The sequence below is a fragment of the Diabrotica undecimpunctata genome, chromosome 2 (assembly GCF_040954645.1).
Source record: "Diabrotica undecimpunctata isolate CICGRU chromosome 2, icDiaUnde3, whole genome shotgun sequence".
In the NCBI taxonomy this organism is placed as follows: domain Eukaryota; kingdom Metazoa; phylum Arthropoda; class Insecta; order Coleoptera; family Chrysomelidae; genus Diabrotica; species Diabrotica undecimpunctata.
The window spans coordinates 49,161,811-49,177,675 of record NC_092804.1 but is presented as its reverse complement, the minus strand read 5'-3'; the positions used below and the strand labels follow the sequence as shown (position 1 = coordinate 49,177,675).

At 31.6% G+C, this 15,865-nt stretch overlaps 4 protein-coding genes across 5 annotated transcripts in view; 1 reads left to right on the top strand and 3 right to left on the bottom strand.

Moving 5' to 3' along the window:
• LOC140434514 (uncharacterized) overlaps positions 1-7,065 on the bottom strand; it is a 30,760-nt gene extending 23,695 nt beyond the window's left edge. For both annotated transcript variants that reach the window (XM_072522840.1, XM_072522841.1), the window contains exon 1: positions 6,859-7,065. In XM_072522840.1, the coding sequence (XP_072378941.1) occupies positions 6,859-6,895 (37 nt within the window). In that variant the 5' untranslated portion in view covers positions 6,896-7,065. The remainder of the gene's footprint in view (positions 1-6,858) is intronic.
• LOC140434513 (U3 small nucleolar ribonucleoprotein protein IMP4) lies at positions 1,953-6,674 on the bottom strand. Its single transcript, XM_072522839.1, has 2 exons — positions 5,820-6,674; positions 1,953-2,241 (listed from the first exon to the last, which is right to left on the bottom strand). The coding sequence occupies exons 1-2, from the start codon at positions 6,570-6,572 to the stop codon at positions 2,059-2,061; spliced, it is 936 nt and encodes a 311-aa protein (XP_072378940.1). The 5' UTR covers positions 6,573-6,674; the 3' UTR covers positions 1,953-2,058.
• A 259-nt stretch (positions 7,066-7,324) lies between the features above and the next one.
• l(3)72Dn (UTP4 small subunit processome component l(3)72Dn) lies at positions 7,325-9,600 on the top strand. Its single transcript, XM_072522832.1, has one exon. It carries the CDS (start codon positions 7,471-7,473, stop codon positions 9,547-9,549), a length of 2,079 nt encoding a protein of 692 aa, XP_072378933.1. The 5' UTR covers positions 7,325-7,470; the 3' UTR covers positions 9,550-9,600.
• Positions 9,601-10,153: 553 nt separating this feature from the next.
• Ciao1 (cytosolic iron-sulfur assembly component 1) lies at positions 10,154-14,726 on the bottom strand. The gene is made up of 2 exons (XM_072522838.1): positions 14,162-14,726; positions 10,154-12,601 (listed from the first exon to the last, which is right to left on the bottom strand). Exons 1-2 carry the CDS (start codon positions 14,621-14,623, stop codon positions 12,053-12,055), a joined length of 1,011 nt encoding a protein of 336 aa, XP_072378939.1. The 5' UTR covers positions 14,624-14,726; the 3' UTR covers positions 10,154-12,052.
• Between the last annotated feature and the right edge of the window lie 1,139 nt (positions 14,727-15,865).

The following is a 15,865-nucleotide window of genomic DNA, read 5'->3' as shown; positions in this document are numbered from 1 at the left end:
TTTGACAAAGTCTTCTTCTTCTACTTCTTGGAGATCTTTCAATCTGTTTAATTCTGAAGCTGCATCTGGTTAATTTCCTGGGAGGTAGATTGCCAACTATCCCTCCATCTTTTAGGTGGTCTTCCTGGAGGTGTTGAACCGGTCGGGTTGTTTTCTAGGCCAATTTTTGGGAGTCTATTCTCATCCATTCGTCTTATATGACTGTACCACATCCTTTTATGCTGCCTTCCCCATCTTACAATATCTTAAATTTTGCACTGCTCTCTAACGTTTGTATTTCTCACCCTGTCCTGTTCTCTTCTTGTTTTGTCCACTATTGTTCTTAGGGTTTTCATCTCGGCAACCCTTAGCATCTGTTTCGTTTTGTTGGTATCTTCGCGCACTTCTATGCCATATGTCATGAGCGGTCGTATGCATGTCTTGTAGATTCTAATTTTACTATCTGTGCGCATATACGGATTTGACCAGACTATCTCCCGCAGACATCCCGACAATGCGGATGCTTTGTTGATCTGACTTCTTAGGTCCTTTACTGGGTCGTGTCTGCTTGATATATCTATGCCCAGATATCTGAATTGCATCACCTGTTTGACAAAGTAAGACATGAAAAATTAGTCCAAATTCTAAAGACAAAAAACATAGACCATAGGGACTTACGTATAATAACAAACCTCTACTGGAATCAAAGAACACAAATCATAATAGATAACGAACCCAGTCCAGAAATTGAAATCAGGAGAGGAGTTAGGCAGGGATGTATTATGTCCCCATTATTATTTAATGTATATAGTGAAGTCATTACTATCTCAAAGTGAAGGAATAATAATTAACGGAAGATCTATTAACAACATAAGATATGCAGATGACACCGTGATTATGGCGAGCTCTGCTGAACAACTCCAATTACTGCTAAACAAAACAGTTTCTGTGAAAAATATTGACTAAAAATGAATATAAAAAAGACCAAATACATGATAATAACAAAGAAAACAAATATACCAACAAACATACATTTGGGAAATGTACCGATAGAAAGGGTTAATAAATACAAATACCTAGGAACCTGGATTTCAGACAATAATGATCAAACAACAAAAATAAGAGCCAGGATAGAAATAGCAAGAAATGCGTTTGTAAAAATGAAAACAATTCTCTGCAACAAAGACCTTAGATTAGAACTGAGAGTAAGAGCACTGAGATGCTCCATGTTTTCGATACTGCAATATGGACTTGAAAGCTGGACATAAAAGCAAGAACACATAAATAAGTTACAGTCCTTTGAAATGTGGTGTTACAGGAGGATGCTTAGAATAACATGGACACAGAAGAAAACTGACACGGAAGTATTGCGAGAAATGGGCAAAGAATGCGAAATAATAAACACAATAAAAATAAGAAAGTTACAATATCTGGCACACGTAATGAGGGGACAGCGATATGAACTGCTAAGGCTGATAATACAGGGAAAGATAAGAGGAGGAAGGAGTATAGGAAGAAGGAGAGTGTCATGGTTGAAGAATTTAAGGGACTGGTTTAAACGCAGTTCTATAGAACTCTTCAGAGCAGTAGTAGATAGAGTAAAGATAGTGATGATGATATCCAATCTCCGATCGGGAGACGGCACTTAAAGAAGGAGATGCAATACACAGAAATGAACTTTTGATAGCATATACAAGACACAGATAATGCCAAATAGTCCCGTCCGCAGATACTGAGAAATAAGAAAATTGTTATTGTGTGTTAAATGTAGATTATTGCTAAATGTAAATAATATAAAAATTAAAGTTTTTTAGTAAATACTTGTTAGTATTATTAAATATATGAAAGTGATAATTTTATCAATAAGAAGCCATTACACATTTGGAGGCATTTGGAGATGCATGAAACAATGCATGCAAAGTAATGATTTACCAAAGCCTAAATGGTCAGATTGTCAAAAATGATAAAACAAATTCATACAAAACATTTATTTTGTAATAAATTAACCTACAAAAAACAGTAGACAATATCAAAGTCTTATTTATAAAAAAATTATTTAACAATAAAAATTAAAACATTTTATTCTACGTCATCATCTTGTTTCCAACCATCTTCATCACTAAAGAAACGCCTTTTAACTGTAGTATTCATATAGGGCCTTAGTGCCCATTCTGTATCTGCAGAGTCAATAGTATCCAATGTTCCTAATTTAATCTCATAAAGCCTTAATTGGAATCGAGGTCCTATTTCACTTAGTTCCAGCTAGAAAATGGTAGATTTATTTAATAATTTTATATTAGTTTTACCTAAAATTTATAATTTTAATCTTTAAAGTTACGATATTATATGGGCAAGAACTGGAAGAGTTGGTTTTATTAATTATATTTCCCTATGTTTCTCACATCACATCAATATTATTGTGACATTGACGCCAATATTATCAGTAAGTAATTCTCAAATATAAAATAGTTATTTCTCTTATTTCCTTTTAACTGCCCAAAAATTCAGTGCCACACATCACACAGGTATATCATTAACCTTATAGATTTTTCCTTTATGATCCATTTATTTTAATAGGACCCAATATATCACCCACTTTCTCATAGCAACCTAATAGTCATCCAAAGTGCTTAAGACTACTGTATACAAAGTGGGTTTGCGAGACAAAACTCCATCTTCAGAAGAATATTATTATTTGATCTATATTTAATTTTATTGTCATGAATAACTCTTATATCAGTTATTTTTGTTTTATAATAAATTTATATGGTTTTGATTTTATATAAATATGTTCATTTATTTTATAAGCTCCATCAATATAATCAAAGGGATAAATCAGGAAGTATATAATTATAGAAAACATCTTGAATTATTAACGTTGTTTCCTTAGTATCAAGAAAAACAACTATACTAATACAAAAATGATGTATGTCACTACATCTACATAAAATAAGCATAAGTACTCAGGTAGACTTTAGTGGATACAAAAAATATTGTAATAGAAAAATAGCAGGTTGTTTCAAAGATTCAATATGACCTACTACATATATGGTATTACAGTGGAACCTGCTTAGTTCGAACTTCGCTAATTCGAAATCTTCTTTAATTCGAATATTTATTGTGATCCCTAGCAATTCCTATATAAGTAATGGTAAAAAATAGTGAATAATTCGAACCTTTCTACGAAATAAAAATTGACAATTTCATGCTTGGAATTTCCGCGAAAAGAGGTAGTATTCTTTCCTGTCCTAACGTGCCACTTGTTTCAAGGCATTCAAGGCCATTGTACATTGTACCCGTACCTGGCACTTAAATTCTCCCCCACTTCATATTGAGCGAATAAATGTTGAATATACAAAACTTTGACGTTATCGGAAAAAATAGCGGCAATTAAAGAAGTGAAAAGGGGATGAAGAAAAAATCTGAGATTGCCAAGGACTTTGGAATTCCTCCTAACACATTATCCACTTACTTGAAGAATAAAGAAAAAATTCTCAACAGTGAAAGTGAGTACGGTAAAGATCGAAAAAGGTTAAGGGAGCCAGAAAATCCAAATTTAGACAGTTGTGTATTAAAATAGTTCAAATGAGCCAGGGATAAGAAGATTCCTGTGGTCCCCTTATAAGAAGCAAAGCTGAACAATTTGCTATTAAAATTAAGAAAAACAATTTTAAGGCGAGTACAGGGTGGCTTGACGGCTTCAAAGAAAGCAACAAAATTTTGTTCAAATTTGTGGAGAAAGTGGGGCCGCTAATCAGCAAAAAGCCAACCAATGAAAAAAAAAAATTCGAGGAGATGATTCAGGATATAGATGAAAGAGATATCTTTAATGTCGACGAGACGGGTCTTTTTTTAAAATGCACTCCTGACAAAACACTGGCATTTAAAAATGAAAAATGTCACGGAGGAAAACTAAGACGGATCAGAAAGACTGCATCTACTGACGATTGGCAAGTTTGCTAATCTGCGTTATTTTAAGAACGTCAAGTCAAAACCAATAAAATATGTAAGCAGCGCAAGAGCTTGGATAACTAGTGATCTTTTCGAGAAAAGGCTGAAAAAATTAGACAAGAAGTTCATAAAAGAAAAAAGAAAAGTTATTTTGTTTATTGACGACTGTATGGCACACAACACTATCCCACTGATGAAAAATGTAAAAGTTTTTTTTTCCTGCTAACATGAGTTCAGTTCTCCAGCCTATGGACCAGGGTGTCATAAAAAATCTTTTTGCAGACATTTTTACAGACTTTTTTGGTTGAAAACATATTGACGGAAGATTGCAACTCCTTTAAAATAAAGTTAGACATTCTATAAGCATCTCGAATGTGTAAGAAAGCTTGGAACAAAGTAACACCTGAAACGATCAAACACTGTTTCAAAAAAACTGGTTTCATAAAAAAAGAGATCGCAGATAACACTTTAACAGAAGAGCTGCTTTCAGTTGACTGCGGGTACGTCATTTCTGATCCTGCCATCTCTTATGAAGAATGTGTCAACGTGGATGAAGATGTTGCAGTATGTGGTTAAATAACCAATGCAGAGATCATCGCTGAAGAGCTTAAGGACAACGATGAAAAACAAGAGATTGATGAAGACGATGTATCATCAGTTGCGGGAGAAATACATGTTCCGAGTGGGGCCAAAGCAACAAACCATATTCTTTTGTCATTGCCGAGAAGCTAAATTCTAAAAAGCAGCTAAAAACCAGATTTTTTAGAAAAAATTAGTCTTTTTTTTTTTTTTCATTAATTGTAATCAATATGTCTTTTTATTTTCAATACATTCTTTGATGTCACATTTTCAATAAAATTTTTTATTGTTTTAATGATGCATTCTCACTGGGCATTTTTTATCAGCCGATTGTTTTGGCCAAAATTTGGTCGAAAATACCAATGATAAAAATCGACAATAATTATCATTTTTTATAGCTTGCAAATGTTTTAATTGGTATTCTAGGCCAAATTTTGTTGGCCCATTTTTTTCTGTTGGCAAAATTCATGCAAGAATAGAAACGAAAACACCTGCAAGCGATAAAAATGATCAACTATTGTTGACCATGTTTTGAGCAGATGTTTTTATAGGCATCTTTGTTTTTTGTGGATATATTTTTAATTCGAATTTTTGGATAATTCTGCATGCAATAAAATATTTCTGCATAATATATTTCTGCAGAAATCATCCGCAAGCGATAAAAATGGTCAACTATTGTTGATTTTTATGGTTTTCATATGTTTTTGTAGGCATCTTTGTTTTTTGTGGATATATTTTTAATTCGAATTTTTTGATAATTCTGCAAGCCATAAAATATTTCGATATTTCTGCAGAAATCATTGGCAAGCGATAAAAATGGTCAACTATTGTTGATTTTTATGGTTTTCATATGTTTTTGTAGGCATCTTTGTTTTTTGTGGATATATTTCTAATTCAAATTTTTTTAACAGTCCCCTTAGATTCGAATTATCCAAGTTTCACTGTATTTTAAAATTTTATAGTTTGTAAATGCACTTTGAAAACAACAATGTTAAAAAAAGTACATAAGTAAAGCAATAGAAGAACTAATAATAGAACAATAAGGCCTGATAATACATATACTTCTGAAGGCAGCCCAGGCACATCCAAGACCTAATAGCTTTTAGAAAACATAGAAAACAAAAGTCCTAGATCAATAAAGTATAAAGACAAAAATAAGCTTGTAATAGTCACAAGAGAAACTATCACTTTGAATTTATTAAAAAACAACAAAAACTAATAAGTGTTAAATAACTTAACACTAAAACCAGAATATCAACCCACTTCCACTCTTGCCTTTTACTCAATTGATAAAAATAAAAAAAACTCACCTGTCTGTCCACAGTTTTGTATGTGTGATGTCTAAAACTGATATAATCATCATGATTAGCAAAAGTTATAACTCGTTTAGAATCCTCCTTTGGCACTGGGAATAAATATTTCAAAATATTTCCTGTTCGTTCTGCTAATTTTGTTTTGAAGTTATGAAATATCAGATGTGGATACTGTTCAGATACAGTTCCAAGATCAGGTATATCATGCCTCATTACTACATCTGACATATTAAAATATGCTGTGGGGCCATAAGGTAAATGACAAATAACTAGACTATCAGGTACACCCCTATGTTCATGAACTACAATAAAGTCTGTAACATCATTAGCTCTACATGCCTGAATCAATTGCTTCATTTCATAATTACCGCGATTCATTCTTTGAGCATTAGGAAATAATAACCTAAGTTCTTTTGCAAACATTTTCAATCTAGAACTGGGATCTCTTGAAGTAGTAATTACAATTTTTGGGTCTTCTACACCTGCATATCTATATTCATCATCCTGTGAATTGGCTACAGCACCACCACTTTCACCCCCAAGGAGAGTTGCAGCTTGTGGTCCTGAATCTTCCCATTCTATTTTCTTGGCATAATGAAGTGCTTTCTTTTGTAGATCCCCATGAATGATGGTGTGTTGATCAATGCTATTTTTTATTCGGTCTTTTTTATCCTGAATTGACTTTTGCCTATCTTCAATCGTTTTTCTATATAAATATTCCCTTCTTAAACGGGCCTGCCTTCGAATCATTTTTATATTGTTGAATAATTTGATTTAGTTTTAAAAATACAATCAAATCAACCACATGGGACACAAACAGTTATTTAACCTCAAAATTAAAATTCATTGTCAACTGTCAAATTATTTCATTTTGACATTTAAGCAATATATAAATAAATAACAAATTTATTTTTAGAAGCCGTATACATAATAATGCATATATTTTTATACATTTCCATTTCAATGTACTACAACAATACATAGATGTGCATATAAAATTAAAAAGTCATAATAAACAGGATTATATAATATTTACCTTCAGTTTTTGGCTTTTTCGACGAAAAGTTATCCATTACTGCAAAGCCTCACTAAAGCCAGTTAATAAAATATTACTATTAAAAACTGAAAATATTAAATAACACTAAGAAATAAAGAAAGTATTTAATGTATGCTTTTTGAACAAATTAATGCATTCATCCTTCAGAAAACGCGGTTATATATTTAGGTGTGAAGTTAGAAGCATTACGAGTTACGAGCATTACATTACATTTCTTCTATTCCCAAGATAATAAATTACTGCGTTCAGACACTTTCTATATGGTTATCTTTTTTGAATCATTTTGAATACATCACAAATTTCAATGGTTTTTTTAAATATATATAACACCTTGTCTCGATTTTGCTTTAATAGGAAAATATAATACATGCTATTGACTATTACTTCGTTTTTTCGTTTAGAGGTAAACTATTTAACCATAAATGTAACGCCCAGCTGCGGATTGTCCATTTTAGAAAAAAGTAGATTGTGAAGAAGAAAATAAAATAAGCATGTGCTAATTTGAGGTTAAATAAAATATTCATAATAATCAAATGCTAAAAGATTAAATATAAAGAAGCAATACTTTCAGTGATACTAAAAATAATTAGAATGGCACACTGTAAAATCCATAATATTAGATTCTATAATCCAGAACCACAAGCAATTCGATGTATGAAGATTCACAATTCCACTAAAAAACTAGCATTATGTAGAACAGACGCAACAATAGAAATATGGAACCTACAGAATACGTGGTTTTTAGAAAGAACTATAGCACCTAGTACGGAGAATTTTAGTATAGAAGATGTTGTGTGGTGTGATAATCGACTTTTTAGTGTAGGACTACATGGACTGTTAATTGAATACAATTTGTCTAAACTTTGTATAGAAAATCGATGGGCAGTTACAGGTGAGGCAGCGTTTTGCTTAGATATCAATAAAACTGGTTCCAAAATTGCTATAGGAACAGAACAAGGATATTTGAATATATTTACTGTAAATAAAGATGGTGTATATTTTGAAAAATTCTTAGACAAACAAGAGGGACGAATAATGTGTCTTAAATTTGATGCCACTGGTGATTTTATTGCAAGTGGAAGTATTGATGCTATTAGAATATGGAATGTACAGTCTGGCCATGCCATTCACAAAATGACAACAGGAAGAGCAGAAAACAATAAGCCAACTATTGTGTGGTGCATAGATATAACTGATGACTTTACAGTGATTACGGGAGACTCTAGGGGAAAACTGTCATTTTGGGATGGTAAAGTTGGCTCTCAAATAGAAAGTTATCAGTCACATAAGGCTGATATTTTAACAATTACGTTATCTAGTGACCAAAGTTCTTTATACTGTGCAGGAGTTGATCCAAACATTACCAGTTATCAAAAAGTCACTATCAAGGGTGGTACACAAAAGTGGGTTAGAAGTATCCAAAGAAAAATTCATGAACATGATGTGAATTCACTTGTTTTGTTGGATAACAAACTCTATTCTGGAGGAGCAGATAGCTACTTAGCATGTAGTTATCATCCTCCCAAGACTCTCCTTAAACTACCACCATTACTTCAAAATCCTTGTGCTCAGGTTGCATCTTCTTCAAATTATTTATTACTAAAGTTTTCTAAGCATATTGAAATATGGAGTCTTGGTAAGAGCAAAAATGTTGATGTCAGTTTTAGGGGATTAATTCCTTTGAAAGAAGAACCAAAAAAACTGTTAGAATTGAAAAGAGTAACAAAGAATTATGATGGTGATGAAGATAAAGAAGGTATAATCTCGTGTGCTATATCTAATAATGGAAAATGGATAATATATAGTACTGCAAAAGGTGTAAATCTATTCCAATTTATACATGACGAAGAAACACCAAATCTTATAAAAGTAGATGATCTTGAAAATAAAAATATCCCATGTTTATTAGTAGCCTTTGCCCCAAACAATTCACAACTAATTGCATGTCAAAACACAGGAAATATTGTTATTTATAGGCTTTTAGATCAGAGAGTTTCCATATCCCAAGTGATTCAATGTGAAGAGATATTTACATGTATAACATTTCTACTTATTAGTTCATGTAGTAAATATATAGTTGTTGGTGATGTTGAGAGTAATATAGTAGTTTTTCAATGGAATGCAAAGAAACAAGAATGGATGCATCACTGTAAACTTCCGAAATACAGATGTCCTCCTACTGCTATGGCCATTCATCCCTCATCTACAAATTTAGTGGTAGTTTATTCAGACTGTAAATTAATAGAGTATAGCATTGTTAAAAAACATTTTACATCATTTTCAAAAGATTTTGAAAACAGTGAGTGGAAATCTAGGCATTACCCAATCAGAAATGTTGCTTTTGATCCTAGAAGAGAAAATATTATCATACTACAAGATGACAGTAATATAATAATCATCAATAAACAAAAAGAGACTACTGAAAAGAAACAGAAGGAAACTACTGAAAAGAAATCCAAAGTTTCAAAAAAATATTTTGCAGATATTAAAAGAAATGGTAGTCTTGATGTGTCCAAAGAATTTAATTTTAATTCAATTAAAAAGTACAAGCATTTGGCATATCTTGAATGGCTTCATGAAGATGAGTTGGTGGTTATTGAAGTACATCCTTTGAATATAATAACACAACTGCTACCAGCATTTGAGCAACATAAATTTGGAAAGAAATAAGTATTGTATTAGGATTTTTTATTAAATATTTTTAATAAATTATTGTTTTAGTTTTTGAATTTTTGTAATATATATATATATATATATATATATATATATATATATATATATATATATATATATATATATATATATACATATATATATATATATATATATATATATATATATATATATATATATATATATATATATATATATATATATATATATTATATATATACCAGGACCCTAAATGTTCAAGTTTAACACTTGTGGGAAATTGTAGTTGAAAGTTTTAATTGAAATAAACTAGGGGCTTAACTTAGCAGTTGTGAACATTTTTCTCGTAGTGTGAGTTAGAGGATTTTAGGAAAATAAAAGCTTGTTCTTAAAGTTCTGTTTTATCAATGGTTGGATTGCTTCCTCTATCTCCTTTGCCTTCCATAATCAACTGTAGCAGTCTGTAACTTGATCCTCTCAAGCTATGTCCAAAATATTCAAGTTTTTGCTTTTTAACAGTTTTAACAACTTTGTCACTTTTATTAACTCTTCTTTGGACTTCAATATTAACTTTGTCCACTATATATGCAGCATTCTACAATAGCAGCAGCGTTCAAATGCCTCTAACTTTCAAAAGGGTTTCAATCAGGCCATGGAAAAAATGACCATGTGCAGTGTCTTAAAGTTGAAACTTAAAGTCTTAAAACTCTAGTTGAAAAGTATTGAATAAAATAGACCCATGTATCTTATTTTTGTTGATTTCCACAAAAATTTGACAGATTGGAAAGAGTCACTGTTTTAAAAGGAGTATCAGAATGCAGAATAGATCACAGGTATACAGATATTATTTGAAATATATATGAAAATGCAACCAACTGTAAACCTTCATTGCATAACAGAAGATAAAAATTAGTAGAGGAGTGTGGCAGAGAGATACTTTGCCACCAAATCTATAACAGCCATTATAAATTTAATCAATTAGAGTGGAACTCAAAGGGTGTTAACATCAATGGAAATCATTTCCAAAAAGCTGATGACATTGTTCTTATAACATACGAGTTAGGAAAAGCCAGATTTGTGCTACAACAACTACAGCAAGTAATACAGAGTCAGTTTAAAGATTTACTATGGGAAAATAAAAATGATGATGAATTTCATCAATGAGCTAATACAAATGGAGAAATCGCCTATAGAAGTTGTGGAAAAATGTGTAGTTAGACCACGAATAAGATTAACACGAAATTACCAGACATGTGAGCTACTCAGAAGAGTAAGTTAGGTTGGGCTGCATTCAGAGAAATGAGTGATATATTTATAACAAATGTTCCAATCCATTTATAAAGGAAAGATTTTAGAACAGTGTGTTCTACCCGTCCTCACATAAAGACCAGAAACCTTATGTGAGGCCACAGGCAGACAAGTGAAGACCCTCCAATGTGGTGGAGTGACGACTTCAAAAGAATTGTGAGCAATTCGATTGCAGAGGGGCAGAACAGAAATACCTAGAGGAGATGTATGTTCAACAATGGAAAAATCAGGGCTCATTGATGATGTTGAATACTTTCTTCATATTTACAAATTTGACTAGCAATTTCCATACCTTTAATTATTGGATCTACATTATGAGATATCCAAGTTCCCAAGAACTTGTATCTGTTTACTCTTTCTATTCTACTACTGTTGCTATGTAATGTTTTGTTATCTCATAGATGTTTTGTGATAACCTTGAATTTTTCTCTTCATTGGGTTCATTCTGATGTCATATTTGTGAAAGTTTTCATTAGGAAATAATATATCTGTTAAGCCTGTAAGGTCCAAGTGAATTTGACTGTCATCTACATGCCTCAGTTTGTTGTATTCTGGGTGTCACATGACAATAACATATGCCGCAATTATGTAGGCATTCACTGATGTTTTGCTGACTACCATATATTTAGTTTTTAAAGGAGTTCTTCCGCAAAACTCACAAACAACACATTATTAGACTGTAGATCATTACATCAACATCAACCCTGGAAAGTGCCACTTTAAGAATATGCTTGGAGTTCAGATTAAAAAGCAATTGTGATAGATGTATGACTATCTAATCCCATGGAGAATATCAATTGATTCAGAAGTATCTAGGCCAATTCTGATATTTGCTAGCTGGTAAAGTTATAGATAATGTATACTATGTATGTATGACTCTATGCTCTTCGTATGTACTACAGTCCTAAGCTAGGCTGTAGTTTTAAATTTTTAAATATATTTGCAGTACAATTATTATATTTGGCGTACAAAATACGCCAGCATGTGTAGTTAAAGGTTAAGAAGAAAATAAAATGGTTAATTATTTCTGTTATTATGAAATGATATAATGTATATTAGATTTAAAAGATAAATGAAAGGAATTGAGAAGCAGCCAGCTTCTGGTTTAGTGGTTTTGTCTAATGTTTTTGTTTGTGCATTATTTAATAAAAAAAAAAACACTTTTATAACATATTTTTTATACTTAATATTTATAAACTATCACAAAATCATATCATTCCCTAAATTCCCATATTTTAATTTCTCCATCATCACTACAAGACGCTAATAATCCAGGCACTACAGGATTCCAAGTTACACAATTAACATCTTGATTATGTGCATTATCAACCACACAAACTAAATTAAAATTGGGACTATTAGGATCACATCCTTCATCTTCTTTGAAAATTCTAATTGCATCATCTCCAGATGCTGTAACTATAAAACCTGTTAAATGGCACCAATGTATATCATATATTGTTCTCTCATGATGTCCTGACAATGTACAAACACACTTCCATGTGGAATCCCCATCCTGTGTAGGAATACCTTCTGGATTACCTGGTGGGTATTCCTTCCATATTTTAACTGTATTATCATCACTGCAGGAGGCTAATCTAGAACCAGTTTTATCAAAACTTATACTCCAAACTGTTGATTCATGACCTGATAGAGTTCCACAGCAAACCCAATCACCATCATTGGGATCATCGCGGAAGAGCTTGATTGTATCGTCATAAGATGCTGATGCTAGTAGATCTTTTTCAGGATGAAAAATTACCTAAAAGTACAACAGATATTGAATTGTGAATTTAGAGGTCTATTATAAAACATTTTTTTATGGTTATGAAAAATATATACTTAAAATATCTTTATTATAATCTCAAAGAAAATAACAATAGAAATTATCAAATTAAGCTTGTCACCAATATACTGATAACATATTTATGTTAACTCTAATAAATCCATAAAGTGTTAATATCTAGTATTCAGATATGGCAGTAAAAAACAAATAACTGGGTTTGTAGCTACAGGGATACCTCTTTGCCCTCCAAAGTCTGTTAAACACAGTAGAACTCAAAACATAATACCAAATCAGCAGCATCACAAGATACAAAGGATTAAGAATAAATACACAATAAAATAATTCTCTAGCTGGACTCAGAACTAGTGTGACTACATATGTCTTGTGCAGCAATTTAATTAACAGTAACAATAATGCTAAAATTATAAAATATGGGATATTAAGCAAGTTGACAAAATAATGTATTTGAAATTCTAGAATAATAGCCATAGAGCAAGATTGATTACAGTGGAACCTCGATTATCCGTCTCTCTATTAACTGTCAGCGTTCATACATAAGTTATATTGTCTATATACCGTCTGAAGCCGGTATGCTGCGAAGTGACGATGGAAATATCACATGCTCTTTTCTGCCTTCGAATACAGCATCATTGATACAGCCAATGGATCAATCGGTCATTAAAACATTCAAAAAAAGATACAGAAAAAAATTTATTCAAAACCTAGTTATAGAAGAGGAATATTCTTTGCCAGAACACTGGAAAGCATACAATTTAAAACATGCAGTCGACAATGCTGTGGATGCTTGGGCTGATGTTTCGAGAGTAACGCTGAAAAGAGTGTGGAATAAATTATAGCCTGAATCAACTCCAGATGAAAATGCTCCCGTGACAGCCGAGCGTGATGCGGTAACAAATGAAGTTATGGTTGGATCAAATGTTTTGTTTTCGTTGCTTAAAGATGACATAAACCAATGACAATGGATGAAATCGTTGAAATGGCAATAGAGGCGGACGAAACATAGAATCTGACACAGACTTTGACGGTGGTGATGTTGATGATGTTGTTGCAACTCATAAAGATTTGCGTAAAGAAGCTAGAAAAGCTGTATCGCACATACAAGAATTCATCAAGTGGTATTCTCGGCAAGAAGAAGCATATAAGGTAGGTTTGATGATTTTACGTCGATTAAGAAATCCATCCGTTGCAAAATGTGAAGTAACAATAAAACAAAGATTTCGGAATATTTTAAATCAAATTGAGTCGACTGTACTAACATAAATCCCACTTATATTTTGTCAAATAAAACATACAAATAAAATTTGAGAGTTATACTATGATTTTTTCTAATGTTCTGTTAATCGTCTTTTCGATTATCCGTCATACCCTCGGTCCGGTGCCCTGACGGATAATCAAGGTTCCACTGTATTATGAAAGTGATCAATAATTAAAAGTCATAATACCAATAGTAATATAATAATTTGGATCATACTCTCCAAACTATCATTTTTATTCCTGAATGAACCAATTATTTACCTTCTTAACATCTTGGGAATGGGCATTTAATACAGCCGCACAGTCATATTCATCTTCATCTGCTACTTCCCAAACCCAGACAGATTTGTCTCTGCTGCATGTAGCTAATAAATGTCCCGATTTCGACCAAGCTATACTTTTAACTTCATTCTCATGTCCTTCTAATGTTGCATTACATTCAAATTCACCACTTTTCTTATCCCATATACAGGTTGTTGCATCAAAACTTCCAGAGGCTAAGTAATTGCCGCAGGGTGACCAAGAGACCTGCCTTATTGTACGTTTGTGGCCATCTGTTAGGACTACCCTATTGGACCACTTACCAGTCAAATCTTTGGTCCATATTCTGATGGATTTTTCTTCACCACAGGAGGCTAGACTGTCTCCTTTAGGATGCCAGTCGAGATTCCACACTCTACCGTTATCTTTTTTTAGAGTTTGTACTAATTCTAATTTACCCATAACTGATTCTAATTTATTCTTATTTCCATATAAAACATAATATTTTAGGTTATATCAGGTTAATTAGGTTGGTTATTTCAAACATGACAAATGACAAGGATGAAAATCTCATGTCATGACAATTATTTTTCTGTTCACGATTCATCCATATTATATTATTATTCGCGATTGAAACTGAATGTAGAGGGCAGCTCGATTGCAGTGTCATGGCCGATATAAATGGTATAAACAAACATAACAGTCTAATGTTTACCATTGCTTTTGGATGTTTAGTTTGGTTTAAGACGAGTTATTTTTATTATTTAAAAATGGAAATTAGCCTAATGATATCGTTGAGTATTGTGGTGAAGCAAAGAGACCATTGGTTGAAGGGGAAGCAGTTTTCAAGTGATGAATTCTTAAATTTTAACTTTAATGGTTGGAACTGGCTTGTGTATTGGTGAATTTGTATATTTTTTGTATAAATATTTTGTGTATACCTGGGAACCCATAGTATAATGTTCTGTGTAATGTTTGTCTTATTAATATATGCATTATAAAATTATGCCTAATGTTTTTTATATGTTAATTTTTATTTTATACTATTTTTTGACATATGTAAGGACTTTATTGTATATTAACATAAATAAATAACTTGAACTTGACTTTATTTACTTTATTTAGTTATTTATAACTTTATTTATTTATTGACTTTATTGTAAGATAGTTCATTTGATTACACGAAATCAACCTTAACTTAAGATCACCTGTCAGAAAAGATCATAGCACATGATTTGTCTTTAAAAGATTCCATAATAAATCATGAGGAAAAAACCTCATGATACTATCCCAACATGGTAAGTATTTGTATTTCTGTTATTTAAGAAAATAAATTATGTATTCTCAATATGTTATTGACTAAATGATAGCGGTATTTTCTTTTTATTGATTTTCTCAAGTTTTCCAGTTTCTGCTATTTGTGTGATATTAGTTTGTATTCAAGTTAATTATTAGTTTTTTGCTAAACTTTACTAATTATTTTCCAATGTTATGCTTACTTTGAAAATTTTTATATATATTTTGTTTCAATGTAAATGGTATACCCGTTAATAAATAAATAAAAGTTTAGGAAAGAGAAATAGGGACATATCTTTCCCTATTTCGCAATAGGGGAGGAACAGAACAATATCGATTTGATTTAAAATACTTTAACGTAGTCATAATGCTGAAATTTACTAAAAAATTTAATATTTCTATTCAAAT